Raw genomic sequence first — 22,750 nt, 5'->3', positions numbered from 1 at the left:
TGACATACATTCAGCAATATACAATTGTGACATTTGTAAAGAATATTGCTCAAACATCTAGGCAAGAAAATACAGTAGTGACTTTATAGGGGGGAAACAACCATTGAATTTACACAGCGCATTTACTCAAATACGTTTTAAATCGTGACTTCTCTCGTTCAAAGTTTGATTTTGTTTCAGCACACCAATGAATAAAATACTTACAGGGCACTTTTATAAACAGGCACAATAAAAAGTTAAGTTACAGTATCCTCTGAATGTTTAAATAGTCCAAAATAAAACAAACGTACAACACACACAAAGGAGACCTAAAGTCTAGCGGGCGGGTTCACGGTTCCTCTGCCAGGCGTACTGGTCCGTACACTGAAATCTGTAGCGCAGAAACCTCACTCGCGGCTTCATGTGGAAGTCAGCAGGTATCTTCCAGTTCCACATTTTCTGCACCTTTCAGAAAGCGCAGAGATCAGTTCAGAGGTCAAGCTAGCAGGACAGACATTTACTAGCTGAAAATTGGGCAGCTTTAGTTTTAAAGGGATAGTTCAGCCACATGTTTTTTTTATTATTAATTACTCACCCTCATGTCGTTTCAAACCCGTAAGACTTTCGTTCATCTTTGAAACACAAATGAAGATCTTTTTGATGAAATCTGAGAGCTCTCTAACCCTCCATTGACAGCTACGCAACTACCACTGACGCTTAGGGTTAAGGTTCATAAAGAGATCTAAAACTAATCCATATGAATTGAGCGGTTTAGTCCACATTTTCTTGATCGCTTTATATGATGAACAGATTGAATTTAGTCTATAAGTCTGAATTTAAGTATAAACATTCATCAACTCACACATCAGTTGTGGTAAATGGAAGCTCAAGCATGTTTGCTTGACGTGCGAGAACCAATGAGCTCCATTCTCATGTTACGCAGAACGTTTGAGCTTCCTCAAGAATCAATGAGGTTCATTCTCGTGTTACGCAGAACGTTTGAGCTTCCGCAAGAACCAATGAGGTTCACTCTCGTGTTACGAAGAACGCTTGAGCTTCCGCAAGAACCAATGAGGTTCACTCTCGTGTTACGCAGAACGCTTGAGCTTCCGCAAGAACCAATGAGGTTCACTCTCGTGTTACGCAGAACGCTTGAGCTTCCGCAAGAACCAATGAGGTTCACTCTCGTGTTACGAAGAACGCTTGAGCTTCCGCAAGAACCAATGAGGTTCACTCTCGTGTTACGCAGAACGCTTGAGCTTCCGCAATAACCAATGAGGTTCATTCTCGTGTTACGCAGCACGCTTGAGCTTCCGCAATAACGAATGAGGTTCATTCTCGTGTTACGCAGCACGCTTGAGCTTCCTCAAGAACCAATGAGGTTCACTCTCGTGTTACGCAGAACGCTTGAGCTTCCTCAAGAACCAATGAGGTTCATTCTCGTGTTACGCAGAACGCTTGAGCTTCCTCAAGAACCAATGAGGTTCACTCTCGTGTTACGCAGAACGCTTGAGCTTCCTCAAGAACCAATGAGGTTCACTCTCGTGTTACGCAGAACGCTTGAGCTTCCTCAAGAACCAATGAGGTTCATTCTCGTGTTACGCAGAACGCTTGAGCTTCCTCAAGAACCAATGAGGTTCACTCTCGTGTTACGCAGAACGCTTGAGCTTCCTCAAGAACCAATGAGGTTCACTCTCGTGTTACGCAGAACGCTTGAGCTTCCTCAAGAACCAATGAGGTTCATTCTCGTGTTACGCAGAACGCTTGAGCTTCCTCAAGAACCAATGAGGTTCACTCTCGTGTTACGCAGAACGCTTGAGCTTCCTCAAGAACCAATGAGGTTCACTCTCGTGTTACGCAGAACGCTTGAGCTTCCTCAAGAACCAATGAGGTTCATTCTCGTGTTACGCAGAACGCTTGAGCTTCCTCAAGAACCAATGAGGTTCACTCTCGTGTTACGCAGAACGCTTGAGCTTCCTCAAGAACCAATGAGGTTCACTCTCGTGTTACGCAGAACGCTTGAGCTTCCTCAAGAACCAATGAGGTTCACTCTCGTGTTACGCAGAACGCTTGAGCTTCCGCAAGAACCAATGAGGTTCACTCTCGTGTTACGCAGAACGCTTGAGCTTCCTCAAGAACCAATGAGGTTCACTCTCGTGTTACGCAGAACGCTTGAGCTTCCTCAAGAACCAATGAGGTTCATTCTCGTGTTACGAAGAACGCTTGAGCTTCCTCAAGAACCAATGAGGTTCACTCTCGTGTTACGAAGAACGCTTGAGCTTCTGCAAGAACCAATGAGGTTCACTCTCGTGTTACGCAGAACGCTTGAGCTTCCTCAAGAACCAATGAGGTTCATTCTCGTGTTACGCAGAACGCTTGAGCTTCCTCAAGAACCAATGAGGTTCACTCTCGTGTTACGCAGAACGCTTGAGCTTCCTCAAGAACCAATGAGGTTCATTCTCGTGTTACGCAGAACGCTTGAGCTTCCGCAATAACCAATGAGGTTCACTCTCGTGTTACGCAGAACGTTTGAGCTTCCTCAAGAACCAATGAGGTTCATTCTCGTGTTACGCAGAACGCTTGAGCTTCCGCAATAACCAATGAGGTTCACTCTCGTGTTACGCAGAACGCTTGAGCTTCCTCAAGAACCAATGAGGTTCATTCTCGTGTTACGAAGAACGCTTGAGCTTCCTCAAGAACCAATGAGGTTCACTCTCGTGTTACGAAGAACGCTTGAGCTTCTGCAAGAACCAATGAGGTTCACTCTCGTGTTACGCAGAACGCTTGAGCTTCCTCAAGAACCAATGAGGTTCATTCTCGTGTTACGCAGAACGCTTGAGCTTCCTCAAGAACCAATGAGGTTCACTCTCGTGTTACGCAGAACGCTTGAGCTTCCTCAAGAACCAATGAGGTTCATTCTCGTGTTACGCAGAACGCTTGAGCTTCCGCAATAACCAATGAGGTTCACTCTCGTGTTACGCAGAACTCTTGAGCTTCCTCAAGAACCAATGAGGTTCTTTCTCGTGTTTCGCAGCACGTTTGAGCTTCCTCAAGAACCAATGAGGTTCATTCTCGTGTTACGCAGCACGTTTGAGCTTCAGCAAGAACCAATGAGGTTCATTCTCGTGTTTCACAGCACGTTTGAGCTTCTTCAAGAACCAATGAGGTTCATTCTCGTGTTTCACAGCACGTTTGAGCTTCTTCAAGAACCAATGAGGTTCATTCTCGTGTTACGCAGCACTCTCAGATTTCATCAAAAAGATTAATTTGTGTTCTGAAGATGAACGAAAGTCTTGCGGGTTTGGAACGACATGAGGGTCAATAATTAATGACAGAACTTTAATTTTTGGGTGAATTATCCCTTTTAAGCTTTTGGTGTGGTGTCCAAACTCATTGAGCATTTTTTATGAAACATAAGGAGAACGGATATCTGTGCAAATCCTCTCTAAACCCGTTCTTGCGTATACTGTGTGCTTTCTGTCCATTATACACCAGTGTTCAAAAGTTGGTAAGATTTTTTTTATGTTTTTGAAAGAAGTATCTTCAGCTCACAAAGGCTGCATTTATGTGATCAAACATGCAGTAAAAACAGTATATTGTGAAATATAACGATTTAAACAGCTTTTTTTACTATTTGAAAATATATTCAAATGTAATTTATTCCTGTGATCAAAGCTGAATTTTCAGCATCATTCCTCCAGTCTTCAGTGTCACATGACCCTTCAGAAATCACTCTAATATTATGATTTGCTGCTTTAGAAACATTTCTGATTATTATTAATGTAGTTGTGCTGCTGAAACTGATACATTTTATTTAGTATTCTTTGATGAGTAGCATTACAAAAATAGCATTTCTTTTAGAAATCGTTTATAAATGCATTTACTTTTACTAAATAAAATAATCAACTTCTTTCAAAAACATTTTACTGAGCCCAAACTTTTGAACAGTAGTGTATCTTAAAACTACTGTATCATTTATGATGAAGGTCCAAACATATGTTTGAGATGATTTGGACCGTTTGTTATGCTTCTGCCGAATACGTGAAGTTCATCAATATATGCGTGGAGAGTTTCAGACCCACCTTCAGGACCCTGACCAGATGTGTGGTACTGTTCACCTGCTGATACTGGACAGAACAAGCAAAACAGAGAAAAGAGAAGAGCTGTTGAGCATCTGTTCATCATCGCAGCAGCTCAATCAGACATTAACATGACTTTTTTCACAGGGTTGTGGACGATAGGTTTCCCTGACAGGTTTGACATGGCAGTGGAGATGAGAGCAAGATACGGAGCATCAGAGAGAATCAGAATTCATGCGACTAAAGTGAACTCCCATGAAGCTTACCAGCTGGCTGTGTCTGTTCCGTAGCGCCAGGTTGGCCTGTTAGAGGAGAACAAACCATGTGATGTGAGATGCTCAGATCAAAACAACTGATTTGATGAATTCACCGTTATACAGTTTAGCAGGTTTTAGAAATGTAGTGATATAAAAACACATTTAACATGAAGAATATACTTTGTGTGGCTTTGTTATTGACCTAAGCAAACAATAACAATGAAATATATATATATATATTTATGGTATATACACTATGTTTACCTTGGTATATGTTTATAAGGGCAGCTTACCTGGATATATACACACACCGATCAGGCATAACATTATGACGGGTGAAGTGAATATCACTGATTATCTCTTCATCACGGCTCCTGTTAGTGGGTGGGATATATTAGACAGCAAGTGAACATTTTGTCCTCAAAGTTGATGTGTTAGAAGCAGGAAAAATGGGCAAGCGTAAGGATTTGAGCGAGTTTGACAAGGGCTAGATTGTGATGGCTAGACGACTGGGTCAGAGCATCTCCAAAACTGCAGCTCTTGTGGGGTGTTCCCGGTCTGCAGTGGTCAGTCTCTATCAAAAGTGCTCCAATGGAGGAACAGTGGAGAACCGGCGACAGGGTCATGGGCGGCCAAGGCTCATTGATGCACGTGGGGAGCGAAGGCTGGCCCGTGTGGTCCGATAGAAAGTTGTCAGAATACACAGAGCATCTCAGTTTGTTGCGTATGGGGCGGCATAGCCGCAGACCAGTCAGGGTGCCCATGCTGACCCCTGGCCACCCCCGAAAGTGCCAACAGTGGCACATGAGCATCAGAACTGGACCACGGAGCAATGGAAGAAGGTGGCCTGGTCTGATGAATCCCATTTCTTTTACATAGAGTGGATGGCTCTTTCAGCAGATAACAAATTCAGGAAAAAAAAAAGTTCAGGAATGGTTTGAGGAACACGAGTTTGAGGTGTTGACTTGGCCTCCAAATTGCCCAGATCTCAATCCAATCGAGCATCTGTGGGATGTGCTGAACAAAAAAGTCCGATCCATGGAGGTCCCACCTCACAACTTACAGGACTTAAATGATCTGCTGCTAACATCTTGGTGTCAGATACCACAGCACACCTTCAGGGGTCTAGTGGAGTCCATGCCTCGACGGGTCAGGGCTGTCTTGGCAGCAGAAGGGGGACCAACACAATATTAGGACATAATGTTATGCCTGATCTGTGTATATTTATATATATCAACAATACAGTAAAAACAGCAATATTGTTTTATTTAATACTGTGATCAAAGCTGAAGTTTCAGCATCATTACTCCAGTCTTCAGTGTCACATGATCCTTCAGAAATCATTCTTTGATTTGCTGCTTGATTATTATTGATTCTCAATTATTAATAATGGTTTTTATTGTTATCATTGTTGAAAACATTTTTGATGCTTAATATTTCTGTGGCAAATTTTTTTTCAGGAATCTTTTATGAATAGAAAGTTCAAACCAACAGCATTAATTTGAAATAAAAATCCTTTGCAACATTCTAAATGTCTTTACTGATTTAAAGCAGCACTTGGTAGGTTTTGCTCTCGGGTCCCCCTACAGTTGGGAAACAGTATTGTCCTCGACTACTGTCGTAAACTCTTGTCATCTTACATCAGTCAGACTGATCTCATGAAATGGCGTATGTATGACACGCCAATTCGTATGCCATTTTGGCGTGCTATCAAGACGCATAATTGGTTTTTAGCGTGTTTATCAACGCCGTTTCATTCTATCCCCCTACACTGCCCCTACCCCTAAACCTACCCATCACACACACACGCACACATACACACACACACTGCCCATTCCCCTAAACCTACCCATCACAAGAAACATTCTGCATTTTTACATTTTCAAAAAAACATAATTTAGTATGTTTATAAATCCTTTTACATTCACGCGGAATCACACGGCGTTGACATACACGCGGATAGCTCAAAATAAGTACAGATAACACGCCATTTGGCTTTAGAAAGTGGCATGTATGTTTACGCAAAGTCATGATGTCATGTTGCATCAGTGGATGCATCGCATGTACATTTGTTGACATGACAACCATGATAGCCCTGAACACTGCAGGAGTTCACATGCAGGTGTTCTGCTTGCGTCGCGTGTGAAATTTCTTCATCCCAGGAACAGTGGCATATGTTTCAGCATGTCATATGAATATAATTTCATTGGTTTTATTTTTTTCAAACGCCAAATGATCGCGATGCTCACGTTTACAAGCCAGCGCCATTATAGTAGCCTAGTCTATTGGTTAACGTTTTACAGAATCTATATGATACTTCAATTCAATGTTTGAGTGGTAGGTAATAACCATATATCGTCAATATTACAATATCAAGCTACCATAGATGAATCTGCAAATTTGAAAAATTGATTTGCATTATAGCTTAAGGCAAGACAAATAAACAAATATCACAGATATGTTAGGTATCCAAAAATATGATTTTGTACGTCTTATGTATTTACTTGCAAGAATGTAGCCCCTCCTCCTTCAGCTCACGCCAACGAGCAAACGCTGACCCAATGTTGATCCTCATCCTGCCTTTAATCCGATCACTTTCTCGTTTACTCTTTTTGCTTTCCTCCGACAAAACCTTTGCTTTCTTATTTTTCTGTGCTGCTTCGGCCATGACTATAACATCCGGCAAACAAACGATAGTTGGGCTCGCACGTCCGAATTTAAGGAAGGGGGGGTGGTGGTGGAAGTGACGTATATGCCGTAAAGCAGTCGCATTTTGTAGTTCTTTTTGTTCTCGGGTTACTACCCGAAACCCGAAGTTTAAAAGTACGATTAAAAACGATACAGACCCCGTCAGGCTATGGCAGACGTGTCATTCAACCTATTGTAAGTCGATGTATCATCACGACAAGAGTCTTGAAAATATATTATGAAGGTTGAAAACCTAGTGCTGCTTTAATGCGCCCTTGTTGAATAAAAAAAGTATAGGCTATTATGAGTGTATATAATATTTAGTTTGCAGATATTATAAACTTCCTTGGACTCCCAAGAGTCCCTTGTGGTTCAGATGTAGCTTAAAAATAAACTGCAAATATATTTGTCCTTATAGTTTGTGTTTTAGTTGTGCGTCACTCACCTGTGCCCATGGCGTCTGTCTGTGAGGAAACCCCTGTGAATGGATCCCCTGTGACTGGAGTTGAGTTTAAGAAAGGCTTGGTTTATTTTGAACTTTTAATAACATTTTTAAAAAATGTCTGCTTTGTAAGCGAACCCTTGCAAAAACCGACCTTGGTAATCATAGTTTCCACCAAAATACCATTGCTATTGTACTGCAAAATCATATGGAATCTCATTCAAACTGGCCTTCAGTGTCTTTCTGTCATTCTCTGCAGAAACTATGTTTACCATGGTATATTTTTTATAAGGGCAGCTTACCTGGATAGTCAGTCCACCTGATGAGACAGATGTTTTCAAACGTAATTTACCTGGTAAGTCTGTCTGAACCATGCTACTATGTGTCTCTGAGGCATCTGAAAATTTGACAAGAACATTAATATGCCAAAAAAATCATACAGAGATTGTTAAATCAGCTCTTTATTACATATAGGCCTGGTTTCACAGACAAGGCTTAGGTTAAGCATAGTTCAATTTAAGTAGCTTATGTATACGTATCTTAGAAAAAACATTACTGGTGTGCATCATGAGACAAAACTATGACACTGACATATTTTAAAGAGCAGTCAGTGTAAGTTGCTTGCAGTTAAAACAGCTCAAACATGGATTTTAGGGCTAGCTTAAGCCTTGTCTTTGAAACTGGGGGAAACACTTTTTAACACACCCTTGTATATATGTAAGGGATAATCCATGGCTAGCTGTGCATTAAATGATTTTAAGGCACAATGTGGAGGCAAAGAACCACCGACGCCAATGGTTTAATGCACAGCTAGCCATGGAGTATCCCTCTTATACCATCATCATTTACCAGCATTGACAAGTTAAAACTGTTATTGATGTTGTTTGCGGCGCAATATTTGACTGGAAGTATGGTTATTTTCGTCAGTTATGGCTCGTCAGATCTCAGACAGCAAAATGTAATTTATTTGAAGGAATAACAGCATTCGTCTGAATTAAATATCCAGTGAGAGATAGGTGTGTGTGTGTGTGTGTGTGTGAAATACCTGCGTCTGTGCAGCGTCTCTCTACTTAAAGTCCCCATGAAATCAAAATGTTTTTTGTCTTTTAGGATGAATATGTTAGCCTTACTGTTATGTATAAGTGAGTTTGCAACAAAACAATGACAAAATTAGCATTTAGAAGATATAAGTATTCAAAACTTCCAGTCTCTCACTTCCGCCAATATGGATAAATGATTTCGATGACATCACTCATCAGATTTTCTGTCCAATCAAATGCTCTCTAGAATCGGAAGCCCCGCCCCCTACATTATAAACAGATGCTGAAGCTGTGGCTGAAATCAGTCACTTGTTCACACATTTACAATTTTATACATGGCACATAGTGCACTATATAGGGGATAGGGAATGATTCAGACAGTGTGAATATGTTTTCCATTGGGGGCAAATTAAGTCTTGTTTCACATTAGTGTCACGTGAACTGCCACAGCTCCAGTCCAGAGACACGACAGCACAGAGCGGATCATGTGATCGAGTCGGTCCAGAGTCACGACAGCACAGAGCAGATCATGTGATCGAGTCGGTCCAGAGTCACGACAGCACAGAGCGGATCATGTGATCGAGTCGGTCCAGAGTCACGACAGCACAGAGCGGATCATGTGATCGAGTCGGTCCAGTGACACGACAGCACAGAGCAGATCATGTGATCGAGTCGGTCCAGAGTCACGACAGCACAGAGCTGATCATGTGATCGAGTCGGTCCAGAGTCACGACAGCACAGAGCGGATCATGTGATCGAGTCGGTCCAGTGACACGACAGCACAGAGCAGATCATGTGATCGAGTCGGTCCAGAGTCACGACAGCACAGAGCGGATCATGTGATCGAGTCGGTCCAGTGACACGACAGCACAGACCGGATCATGTGATCGAGTCGGTCCATTGACACGACAGCACAGAGCGGATCATGTGATCGAGTCGGTCCATTGACACGACAGCACAGAGCAGATCATGTGATCGAGTCGGTCCAGTGACACGACAGCACAGAGCAGATCATGTGATCGAGTCGGTCCAGTGACACGACAGCACAGAGCGGATCATGTGATCGAGTCGGTCCAGTGAGACGACAGCACAGAGCGGATCATGTGATCGAGTCGGTCCAGAGACACGACAGCACAGAGCGGATCATGTGATCGAGTCAGTCCAGAGACATGATAGCACAGAGCGGATCATGTGATCGAGTCGGTCCAGAGACACGACAGCACAGAGCGGATCATGTGATCGAGTCGGTCCAGTGACACGACAGCACAGAGCGGATCATGTGATCGAGTCGGTCCAGAGACACGACAGCACAGAGCGGATCATGTGATCGAGTCGGTCCAGAGTCACGACAGCACAGAGCGGATCATGTGATCGAGTCAGTCCAGAGACACAAGAGCACAGAGCGGATCATGTGATCGAGTCGGTCCAGTGACACGACAGCACAGAGCGGATCATGTGATCGAGTCGGTCCAGAGACACAACAGCACAGAGCGGATCATGTGATCGAGTCGGTCCAGTGACACGACAGCACAGAGCGGATCATGTGATCGAGTCAGTCCAGAGACACGACAGCACAGAGCGGATCATGTGATCGAGTCGGTCCAGTGACACGACAGCACAGAGCTGATCATGTGATCGAGTCGGTCCAGAGACACAAGAGCACAGAGCGGATCATGTGATCGAGTCGGTCCAGTGACACGACAGCACAGAGCGGATCATGTGATCGAGTCGGTCCAGAGACACAACAGCACAGAGCGGATCATGTGATCGAGTCGGTCCAGAGACACAACAGCACAGAGCGGATCATGTGATCGAGTCGGTCCAGTGACACGACAGCACAGAGCTGATCATGTGATCGAGTCGGTCCAGAGACACGACAGCACAGAGCAGATCATGTGATCGAGTCGGTCCAGAGACACGACAGCACAGAGCGGATCATGTGATCGAGTCGGTCCAGTGACACGACAGCACAGAGCTGATCATGTGATCGAGTCGGTCCAGAGACACGACAGCACAGAGCTGATCATGTGATCGAGTCGGTCCAGAGACACGACAGCACAGAGCTGATCATGTGATCGAGTCGGTCCAGAGACACGACAGCACAGAGCGGATCATGTGATCGAGTCGGTCCAGAGTCACGACAGCACAGAGCTGATCATGTGATCGAGTCGGTCCAGAGACACGACAGCACAGAGCGGATCATGTGATCGAGTCGGTCCAGAGTCACGACAGCACAGAGCGGATCATGTGATCGAGTCAGTCCAGAGACACGACAGCACAGAGCGAATCATGTGATCGAGTCAGTCCAGAGACACGACAGCACAGAGCGGATCATGTGATCGAGTCAGTCCAGAGACATGATAGCACAGAGCGGATCATGTGATCGAGTCGGTCCAGAGTCACAACAGCACAGAGCGGATCATGTGATCGAGTCGGTCCAGTGACGCGACAGCAAAGAGCGGATCATGTGATCGAGTCGGTCCAGTGACACGACAGCACAGAGCGGATCATGTGATCGAGTCGGTCCAGTGACACGACAGCACAGAGCGGATCATGTGATCGAGTCGGTCCAGAGACACGAAAGCACAGAGCGGATCATGTGATCGAGTCGGTCCAGTGACACGACAGCACAGAGCTGATCATGTGATCAAGTCGGTCCAGAGACACGACAGCACAGAGCGGATCATGTGATCGAGTCGGTCCAGAGACACGACAGCACAGAGCGGATCATGTGATCGAGTCGGTCCAGTGACACGACAGCACAGAGCGGATCATGTGATCGAGTCGGTCCAGAGACACGACAGCACAGAGCGGATCATGTGATCGAGTCGGTCCAGTGACACGACAGCACAGAGCGGATCATGTGATCGAGTCGGTCCAGAGACACGACAGCACAGAGCGGATCATGTGATCGAGTCGGTCCAGAGACACGACAGCACAGAGCGAATCATGTGATCGAGTCGGTCCAGTGACACGACAGCACAGAGCGGATCATGTGATCGAGTCGGTCCAGAGTCACGACAGCACAGAGCGGATCATGTGATCGAGTCGGTCCAGTGACACGACAGCACAGAGCGGATCATGTGATCGAGTCGGTCCAGTGACACGGCAGCACAGAGCGGATCATGTGATCGAGTCGGTCCAGAGACACGACAGCGCAGAGCGGATCATGTGATCGAGTCGGTCCAGAGACACGACAGCACAGAGCGGATCATGTGATCGAGTCGGTCCAGAGACACGACAGCACAGAGCGGATCATGTGATCGAGTCAGTCCAGAGACACGACAGCACAGAGCGGATCATGTGATCGAGTCGGTCCAGAGACACGACAGCACAGAGCGGATCATGTGATCGAGTCGGTCCAGAGACACGACAGCACAGAGCGGATCATGTGATCGAGTCGGTCCAGAGTCACGACAGCACAGAGCAGATCATGTGATCGAGTCGGTCCAGAGACACAAGAGCACAGAGCGGATCATGTGATCGAGTCGGTCCAGTGACACGACAGCACAGAGCGGATCATGTGATCGAGTCGGTCCAGAGACACGACAGCACAGAGCGGATCATGTGATCGAGTCGGTCCAGAGACACGACAGCACAGAGCGGATCATGTGATCGAGTCGGTCCAGAGACACAACAGCACAGAGCGGATCATGTGATCGAGTCGGTCCAGTGACACGACAGCACAGAGCTGATCATGTGATCGAGTCGGTCCAGTGACACGACAGCACAGAGCTGATCATGTGATCGAGTCGGTCCAGAGACACAACAGCACAGAGCGGATCATGTGATCGAGTCGGTCCAGTGACACAACAGCACAGAGCTGATCATGTGATCGAGTCGGTCCAGAGACACGACAGCACAGAGCTGATCATGTGATCGAGTCGGTCCAGAGACACGACAGCACAGAGCAGATCATGTGATCGAGTCGGTCCAGAGACACGACAGCACAGAGCGGATCATGTGATCGAGTCGGTCCAGTGACACGACAGCACAGAGCTGATCATGTGATCGAGTCGGTCCAGAGACACGACAGCACAGAGCTGATCATGTGATCGAGTCGGTCCAGAGACACGACAGCACAGAGCGGATCATGTGATCGAGTCGGTCCAGAGTCACGGCAGCACAGAGCGGATCATGTGATCGAGTCAGTCCAGAGACACGACAGCACAGAGCGGATCATGTGATCGAGTCAGTCCAGAGACACGACAGCACAGAGCGGATCATGTGATCGAGTCAGTCCAGAGACACGACAGCACAGAGCGGATCATGTGATCGAGTCGGTCCAGAGACACGACAGCAGAGCTGATCATGTGATCGAGTCAGTCCAGTGACACGACAGCACAGAGCGGATCATGTGATCGAGTCAGTCCAGAGACATGATAGCACAGAGCGGATCATGTGATCGAGTCGGTCCAGAGTCACAACAGCACAGAGCGGATCATGTGATCGAGTCGGTCCAGTGACGCGACAGCACAGAGCGGATCATGTGATCGAGTCGGTCCAGTGACACGACAGCACAGAGCGGATCATGTGATCGAGTCGGTCCAGTGACGCGACAGCACAGAGCGGATCATGTGATCGAGTCGGTCCAGAGACACGACAGCAGAGCTGATCATGTGATCGAGTCAGTCCAGTGACACGACAGCACAGAGCGGATCATGTGATCGAGTCAGTCCAGAGACATGATAGCACAGAGCGGATCATGTGATCGAGTCGGTCCAGAGTCACAACAGCACAGAGCGGATCATGTGATCGAGTCGGTCCAGTGACGCGACAGCACAGAGCGGATCATGTGATCGAGTCGGTCCAGTGACACGACAGCACAGAGCGGATCATGTGATCGAGTCGGTCCAGTGACGCGACAGCACAGAGCGGATCATGTGATCGAGTCGGTCCAGTGACACGACAGCACAGAGCGGATCATGTGATCGAGTCGGTCCAGTGACACGACAGCACAGAGCGGATCATGTGATCGAGTCGGTCCAGAGACACGACAGCACAGAGCGGATCATGTGATCGAGTCGGTCCAGTGACACGACAGCACAGAGCTGATCATGTGATCAAGTCGGTCCAGAGACACGACAGCACAGAGCGGATCATGTGATCGAGTCGGTCCAGAGACACGACAGCACAGAGCGGATCATGTGATCGAGTCGGTCCAGTGACACGACAGCACAGAGCGGATCATGTGATCGAGTCGGTCCAGAGACACGACAGCACAGAGCGGATCATGTGATCGAGTCGGTCCAGTGACACGACAGCACAGAGCGGATCATGTGATCGAGTCGGTCCAGAGACACGACAGCACAGAGCGGATCATGTGATCGAGTCGGTCCAGAGACACGACAGCACAGAGCGAATCATGTGATCGAGTCAGTCCAGTGACACGACAGCACAGAGCGGATCATGTGATCGAGTCGGTCCAGAGTCACGACAGCACAGAGCGGATCATGTGATCGAGACGGTCCAGTGACACGACAGCACAGAGCGGATCATGTGATCGAGTCGGTCCAGTGACACGACAGCACAGAGCGGATCATGTGATCGAGTCGGTCCAGAGTCACGACAGCACAGAGCGGATCATGTGATCGAGACGGTCCAGTGACACGACAGCACAGAGCGGATCATGTGATCGAGTCGGTCCAGTGACACGACAGCACAGAGCGGATCATGTGATCAAGTCGGTCCAGAGACACGACAGCACAGAGCGGATCATGTGATCGAGTCGGTCCAGAGACACGACAGCACAGAGCGGATCATGTGATCGAGTCAGTCCAGAGACACGACAGCACAGAGCGGATCATGTGATCGAGTCGGTCCAGAGACACGACAGCAAAGAGCGGATCATGTGATCGAGTCAGTCCAGAGACACGACAGCACAGAGCGGATCATGTGATCGAGTCGGTCCAGAGACACGACAGCACAGAGCGGATCATGTGATCGAGTCGGTCCAGAGACACGACAGCACAGAGCGGATCATGTGATCGAGTCAGTCCAGAGACACGACAGCACAGAGCGGATCATGTGATCGAGTCGGTCCAGAGACACGACAGCACAGAGCGGATCATGTGATGGAGTCGGCGCAGACCAGAAAACGTATTGGACCCATTTGAACTATGCACAGAATGATATTTTAAAGCGATATGGAGGAGATTAGGGGGAGAAACAGTTAGATATTAGGAGGAAACAAGCTCAATGGCTCGGGTCGAGCTGTGATATAAACTAAATGCTATTGGCTATTTTTAAAAGGGGGAGGAGCAGCTTAATATGCCCTGTCCACTCTTCTTGTTTCAGTGGAAATTACGTCAACATATTGAATAATGCTGTGCATTTCGAGGCAATTCAAATGAAGCTGTAAGTTTAATTACTTCAAAAACAGCGACGTTACCCCCCTTGTTGTGCATGTCTGTGTGTGTGCTTCAGTGCATTAAACTGACTGGAACTACCTGTGCATTAAACGGTATTCAGACAGACCATGGTGTGTGTGTGTGTGTGTGTGTGTTAAACTAAAGGTAACTCACCTGTGAATCCAGTCCCAGTCGCATGAACAGAATCTGCTTTTCAGAAACACACACTACACATGAAACCCTGCCCTGAGTGATAGACTGACACGTGTCTCGATGTGCTGAGGAAGCGTGGTTACCTGTGTAATTTGGCATGCCGTCAGTCACAGCTAAGTGTCCCTGCCCTGAACAACAGGAAATAGCATGTTTTAAATATTTACTTCTTAAAGTACTGATTTATGTGATGTGCTGTACTCACCCGTCATGTCTGTTTGAGTCTGTCCTTCAGTCACCGGATCACCCGCCGCACCTGATCACAGAGACAGCACAGACCAATGCTGCTTACAATCACTCATGGTGGATTTCTGGAATATGTTTTGTAAAATTTCAAAGATAATACCTGCCATATCTGTCTGCGCGCTTCCACCGGTGACACCGTCACGTCCTTTGAGATGGCAAGACAACGTTTATTTATATAACATATTTCATACACAATGGTAATTCAAAGTGCTTTACATAAAAATACTTCTAAAAATAATCGTGTGGAAGCCCATTTGTGCCACATAAGATTTTTTTTTTTTTAAATATAATTATGAATAAATCATATAAGATTAAAGTAGTAATTCTGACTTAAATGTCATAATCTGACATCCTAAATTGAAATTCTGACTTAAAAACGAATTATTATGATTAGTCAACTTTTTATATCAAAATTTAATATTTCATTTTGTATGTCATAATTATGCCTTAGTAGTCATAATTTCTATTCATGTCATAATTTTGATATTTTTAATCTCATAATTTATGATTTATTATGTCATAATTTTGATGTCATAATTTTAATTTTTTTTATCTCATAATTATTTAATATGTCAATTTCCATTTGTCATCCTTTAGATGTTTTAATATCATAATGACTGTCATTGAATTTATATCTCATAATTATAGTGTCATAATTTTTACTAAGTCACTCATATAAGAATAAAGTCAAAATTATGACTTTATCCCCCGGTTTCACAGACAATGCTTAAGCTAATCCTAGACTAAAATGCATGTTTGAGCTATTTTAACTGAAAGAATCTTGCACTGACAAATCTTAAAATATGTCAGTGGCATTGTTTTGTCACAAGATGCACACCAGTAATGTTTTTTTCTTGGGCACGTTTATAAAAGTTACTTAAATGTCCTAATTGAACTAAGGCCTAATCCTGGCTTAGTCTAAACCCTGTCTGTGAAACCGGGCCTTTATGTCATAATTTAAACTTTAATCTCATATGATTTATTCATAATTGACTTTTTATGTCATAATGTTGACCTATTCTCAAAATGTATATTTTTTAATCTCATAATTTATGACTTAGTATGTTATTATTTTGATCTGTATATTTTTTAATATCATAATTATTCGTTTTTTTTAATCTCATAATTACATATTTCAATTTAGTCTTTTTTATGTCATAATTTCACATTTTAATCTCATAACACTTGCCATAATTTTCACTTTTATTATGATTTACAAAAGCATGATTTTCTTTCTTTTACGTTGCGGAAATGGGCTTCCATAACATTCATTAGATGCATAAGCAAAACAAATATGGAGAAACAAATGGAGAGACGCGTTAAAATGAAGAAATCAAGTTTAATATTATTTTTCTATATATTTATCATTATTATTTAACCTATTAAACCTAACTGTAACCTATTGTTACGAAGTTTGTTTTCTTACCAGTCGTGTCAGGGTAAGGGCTGAGAGTGTGATCAACTAGATCAAGCGCGCCAACTGAAAATAAGAAAATAGCATTTCTAAAGGTGCTAAATAGATTAATATTTGCAATATATAAGGTGATTATGTGATGCTACTGACCTGCATCTGGATGTGAGCTGACGGCATGAGGGTCTCCTGTGCAGACAAGTAAGTAATTACATTATCTCTGTTAAAAAAAAAAACTAGAGAGCTGCCGACTAGGCTAAATATATTTCGTAAGACGTAAGAAGTTTGGTGTTAGCATGATGCTAAGCTAATGACACAAGCCTAATGACTATAAAACACATAAACATTAGTATGTTTTAATCACATTAAACTATTTTATGAATCAGTATTAATTGAAATAAAGGTATATTTATGGTAAACATATATTTCAACTCCACCATTTTGGAATTATCTTCTCCACAAATACCTTAGAACAATAATTTTAGTAAAAGCATAAAATAATGCTGACTACTTTTTGGAACAGCTCACTAGGTTTAGGAACAATTACTTTAAGGGAAAACACCCGAGGTGAGTATGGTAAACATTTAACTAATAGAGACCACCTTTCCCAGTAGGCTACAATCATATTTAAGACAATTAAGTTTTGTTTTCTGAAATGCTGTGTTTAAATATGCAAATGAGGCTTTATCTAATTAAATATGCACTTATTTCCATACATTTCTAGAAAATAAATCTGAACATGGGATAAAGCCAGTTTTAAAATTCTTGTTTCATTTTGTTGACATATCAACAAAGGCGTATCTAGTTGAAGATTTGTACAGAGAATCTCTCTTTGCATCCCTCCATAAATCAGAAAATACTGTAAACAGGCATACAAATGTCACCATATTCTAGGGATAAAATTTTAATAATAATAATAAAAAAAAATGTCATCAAAGCAAAATCTAAATATTGACCAGTGCATGAAAAACCCCCAATGATTTTTGGTATTTACTTAATTTTTTCAATAACAAAGTGCTATTTGCAGCTTAGTTGTCTATGAAAATATGAAATAGTTTGTTATAAAAATGGTTGCTATTAAATATTGGCTACGTTAAAGACACCATAAAGTGTCGTAGCATATTTTTTTTCTTTTTTAACAGCTAACATGCTTTATTTACATTAGATGATCCATCGTTTTTAAATTTTTGATGTGTATATTTACTAATTTTGTCATATTTTAGGATTAAACTAGCATATAGAGTGTTAAACACTAAAAGCCACAGAAGTTCGATTGGGATTTCATGGCGGCTTTAAACCTGCCTTGAGAAATATTTTCCGTGTTGCGCACAGGCATTTGGTAAACCCGCACAACCCCACTGGTTATAGACAGACTAGCCAAGAGAAGACGCATAAAACATGAATTATGGCTAACAAATCAATTGAGTTTCAGTGAAGTCATGGAGCCGGCTGATATAGTACCAGCTGTGTGATGCATCTCTGTTGCGGCGTCCTGATGGCCTGTTCCGCCTGTTGGGAAAGACGTTTGGGAATATTCACATTGATTCCAGGATATTAATCTGTCAATAACATGATGTTATGATTGTGTGTTGATTAGTTGTGTGTGTTTTATTGCTAGACACATACTGATGTCGAGATGAACGGCTGGAAGGTCACCTGTGAACGAATCCAGACACACGCTGCAGTCCTCTCTCGTGTTTTATATGCTTTAATAGAGATATGAACGTACCTTTTTGTATGTCTACCACAGGTTTGTGTCGACCGTTTCCGTTTCCTGTAATGCAGTAATGAATGACGTGTCAATGAAATATCATGTGATGATATTCCTGCTGGAAAAGCCATCTAAACCAGCTTGAAAAGAAGCATTCATTTTCCAGAAGGGAAAGGTGAGTTGACATGAGCTTACCGTTCGTATCGGGTGAATCTGCACCATTATGATCTGCTCCACCTTCTGAGGAGAACAAGACGACAGATCAATATCATATCTCATATCTAAAGGCTGTAGAAGTATTTCTCATTGGTAGTTTAAGTTTGTTTGCTAATACTTTTTTAAAATCAAACTCAAAGTTGTATCTATTAACATTAGTTAACTAACATGAACCATTGCTTTTTTTAGTAACAAACATTGATAAATGCTGTAATATATTGCTTTTAGCTTGTTTATAGTATGTTAGTTCATGAGACCTTATTGTAAAGTGTTACAAAAGTCGGTGTAGTACCTGAATAGTCTATGTAGGAATGACCCGGATGTGGCATTGTGTCAAAGACTACTGTTGAATCTGTAAAAATCAATCTGAATTAAGATTCAACACACTTTCTGTTTCAGTGTTTCAAGCCGCTCTTCCTCCAGACCATGCTGGATTGTTGGCGAGTGTGTCAGTTTACCTGTTGTGTCGGCCGGTGATTTTGACTGGGCTCCATTATCAGACATGCCTGAAGACACAAGTGATTATTTAAACACATATTATTGAACAGACTCTGTTAACAGGGCCGTCGCTAGCAGGGGAAAAAGTGGTGATGTTTCTAGGGGCCCCAGCTTATTTCAGGCTATTTTAAGGGGCCCGCATACCCCAGCTACGGCCCTGTCTGTTAACATACTCTTTATCTAATGCTAGTTAACAGACAAATGCTTTACTTACTGATTGAGTGTGTATAATCACCATTCCCATTGTCAGCAGACAGGTAATCTGGAGCCAGAGAGTCTGATATACAGAACAAGAGATGGTTAGCGAGATTGGTGATTGGTTTACTAGTAGACATGTTGACTATTTAAGTATAAAGTTGCCTTTATTCACACTATATTGTTTAATGGCATTTTCTGTTAAGTCAAATTATGCAGCTGTCTGTCCACATCCATACACCCACCCATCCATCCATACACCCACCCACCCACCCACCCATCCATCCATCCATACACCCACCCACCCATCCATCCATCCATACACCCACCCACCCATCCATCCATACATACACCCACCCACCCATCCATCCATACATACACCCACCCACCCACTCATCCATACATCCACCCACTTATCCACACAACCACCCACCCACCCATCCATCCACCCATCCATCCATACACCATCCATCCATCCATTCTTCCATACACCCACCCATCCATCCATACACCCACCCACCCACCCATCCATCCATCCATACACCCACCCACCCATCCATCCATACATACACCCACCCACCCATCCATCCATACACCCACCCACCCACCCACCCATCCATCCATCCATACACCCACCCACCCATCCATCCATACATACACCCACCCACCCACCCATCCATCCATACACCCACCCACCCATCCATCCATACATACACCCACCCACCCACCCATCCATCCATCCATACACCCACCCACCCATCCATCCATACATACACCCACCCACCCACTCATCCATACATCCACCCACTTATCCACACAAACACCCACCCACCCATCCATCCACCCATCCATCCATACACCATCCATCCATCCATTCTTCCATACACCCACCCATCCATATACCCATCCATCCATACACCCACCCATCCATCCATCCATTCACCCACCCATCCATTCACCCATCCATCCATCCATTCACCCATCCATCTATTCATCCATCCATACATCCATCCATACACCCACCCATTCATCCATACATTCACCCACCCATCCATCCATCCATTCACCCACCCATCCATTCACCCATCCATCCATCCATACACCCATCCATCTTTTCATCCATCCATACACCCACCCACCCACTCATCCATACACCCACCCACCCACTCATCCATACACCCACCCACCCACTCATCCATACACCCACCCACTCATCCATCCATACACCCACCCATCCATCCATGCACCCATCCATCCATACACCCACCCACCCACCCATTCATCCATACACTCACCCACCCACTCATCCATACACTCACCCACCCACTCATCCATGCACCCACCCACTCATCCATCTATTTATCTATCCATCCATCTATCTATCTATCCTCTGTCTGTATGTCTATCCATCCGTCTATCTATCTATCTATCTATCTATCTATCTATCTATCTATCTATCTATCTATCTATCTATCTATCTATCTATCTATCTATCTATCTATCTATCTATCTATCTATCTATCTATCTATCTATCTATCTATCTATCTATCTATCTATCTATCTATCTATCTATCTATCTATCTATCTATCTATCTATCTATCTATCTATCTATCTATCTATCTATCTATGTAAGTGAGGATAGCTAAATAAAGTAAACTGTGACATATTATACCCAAATATGCACAGTGGTACAGTGGACTACCAGTAAAATTGATAAAAAATGTGTGACCAAAATTATTCAGATACTTTGACCTGACCATGTTTTGCTTAAGTGTTTTTTCTGTAATTGCTAATGCGAACTTTTACACAACAAACTGGACAAAATTAAGCATTGCATGGTAATTGGTTGATTGTAATCCATTACATACCTTTATATCAAGATAAATTTGTTCTGACACAGTTTAGTTCTTGTCATATTTATTACCATTTTCTAAACTATAGAAATAATGTGAGAAAATGTTGAAGGTGTCTCAATACATTTTGGTTTGACTGTATCTAACTATCTGTCTATCAGTCTGCATATCTGTCTGTCTGTCTGTCTGTCTGTCTCTGCCTGCCTGTCTGTCTGTCTGTTTCTGCCTGCCTGCCTGTCTGTCTGTCTACTCTCCTACACTCATTCAGTAAGTTGATTTATGATTTCTGTGATTAGTCTGTGTAATCCATACAGATGCATAAAACCCCAGTGACCTCTCGTGACTCTAAAAATGTCTCTGAAAGTTGTCATTACACCCCCCTTGGAGCCCATGTCAAGACTGTAAGTCTGACAGAGTTTATTAGACGTGTGCTGGGATAATCCCATGGCTATTGGGGTAAAAGCACTCTGAATTTACAGGACCTAAAGGAGAACAGAGCGGCAGCCAGCAGCCATTACCTGGAGGAGCGTCTAGAACCGGGCCGCCACTGGACGGGTGCCCTGGACTCAGGCCAGCGGCTGGAAAGGAGAAGCAGTGAGAGAAAAAAGACAGCTTTGATTCACACCAGTCATCTTTCAATAAATTATGAGGTAGAGAACAGAAACTGGCTGGTTTATTCTGTCAGTGCAGCCCATAATTAGTACAGCGTGACAGCTGGACGGATTGGAGGAAGGCTCTCCGTGCCGTATGTGAGCCGTTTCACAGCATGGGCATAAATGTAAATCAAGTCAATTTAACTAGTGCGGGACGTCCTGTTTGTTACAAGGCCAATGAGATCAGCAGAAAGCAATTCTGGTGTCCGCAGCCCAAAAGCCATAAACATCAAGCCTCTCTGGTTAAGTGAAAAATGGACAACGCGAAGTGGACGCTTACCTGCCGAATCCACCTGATATGCGAGTCCCATGTGATCTGTTGAGACAGCGTCAGTTACTAGGCATGTGGGCGGAACGTCTGGAGGAGTGTCTAAGAGGTCTAAAAGCGTACCTAGACCGTCTGTTTGGGTGTCTGGACCAAAGCTCTCTCCTATTCCACCTAAAGAGGGAGACATTCTGAGTCCAAACTGAGAAAGAGCATTCAATTTTCCTTCCACTAATGAAAGAGAATAAGGTAATGCTCACCCATTAAGCCAACAAGGAAGTCATGGCTTGATTGGTCTATTATGCCTACAATGAAAATTTGCTCACATTATTCACTAACCGATAGATTCATGATAAAATATAATTTGTTTTTGTAGAGCAGAAGAGTTGAACTGATGTTTACCTGTAATTTCCAGATGGGGGCTTGTGCCAAATGAATCAAAACCACCTGACATGGTCACAAAACAAAAGACGCACATGTGAGAACTGAGATCACAACTGAAAACTGAGTAAGTACCTTGGGATGGTTCTTCCATGTTCAAGTTTTAAATCATGTTTTTATACCTGTTCCTTGTATCTGAGATGTGCCTGGCATGAAATGATCCAAACCTGCATCAAAAACAGCAAAGATATTATGATGTTTATTATGTTATGTT

General features: G+C 43.8%; 1 protein-coding gene across 1 annotated transcript in view; it reads right to left on the bottom strand.

Moving 5' to 3' along the window:
- Window positions 1-409: 409 nt before the first annotated feature.
- The window catches only part of LOC307133500 (uncharacterized protein), a gene marked incomplete at both ends in the record, with an annotated part of 35,597 nt that continues 13,256 nt past the window's right edge, over window positions 410-22,750 (bottom strand). The window contains 22 exons of the mRNA XM_079828584.1: window positions 410-444; window positions 4,062-4,106; window positions 4,325-4,360; window positions 7,449-7,502; window positions 7,798-7,842; window positions 15,010-15,042; window positions 15,132-15,176; window positions 15,251-15,301; window positions 15,392-15,436; window positions 16,718-16,771; window positions 16,856-16,891; window positions 18,432-18,476; window positions 18,609-18,653; window positions 18,922-18,981; window positions 19,088-19,135; window positions 19,342-19,404; window positions 21,696-21,755; window positions 22,111-22,146; window positions 22,222-22,269; window positions 22,356-22,400; window positions 22,498-22,542; window positions 22,659-22,703. Coding sequence (XP_079684710.1) covers window positions 410-444; window positions 4,062-4,106; window positions 4,325-4,360; window positions 7,449-7,502; window positions 7,798-7,842; window positions 15,010-15,042; window positions 15,132-15,176; window positions 15,251-15,301; window positions 15,392-15,436; window positions 16,718-16,771; window positions 16,856-16,891; window positions 18,432-18,476; window positions 18,609-18,653; window positions 18,922-18,981; window positions 19,088-19,135; window positions 19,342-19,404; window positions 21,696-21,755; window positions 22,111-22,146; window positions 22,222-22,269; window positions 22,356-22,400; window positions 22,498-22,542; window positions 22,659-22,703 — 1,019 coding nt within the window. The remainder of the gene's footprint in view (window positions 445-4,061; window positions 4,107-4,324; window positions 4,361-7,448; window positions 7,503-7,797; window positions 7,843-15,009; window positions 15,043-15,131; window positions 15,177-15,250; window positions 15,302-15,391; window positions 15,437-16,717; window positions 16,772-16,855; window positions 16,892-18,431; window positions 18,477-18,608; window positions 18,654-18,921; window positions 18,982-19,087; window positions 19,136-19,341; window positions 19,405-21,695; window positions 21,756-22,110; window positions 22,147-22,221; window positions 22,270-22,355; window positions 22,401-22,497; window positions 22,543-22,658; window positions 22,704-22,750) is intronic.

This window comes from Gobio gobio, assembly GCF_949357685.1.
Source record: "Gobio gobio genome assembly, chromosome: 11".
NCBI classification, from domain to species: Eukaryota; Metazoa; Chordata; class Actinopteri; order Cypriniformes; family Gobionidae; genus Gobio; species Gobio gobio.
The sequence above is the reverse complement of the archived record's forward strand: the minus strand, read 5'-3'. Positions and strand labels throughout refer to the sequence as shown.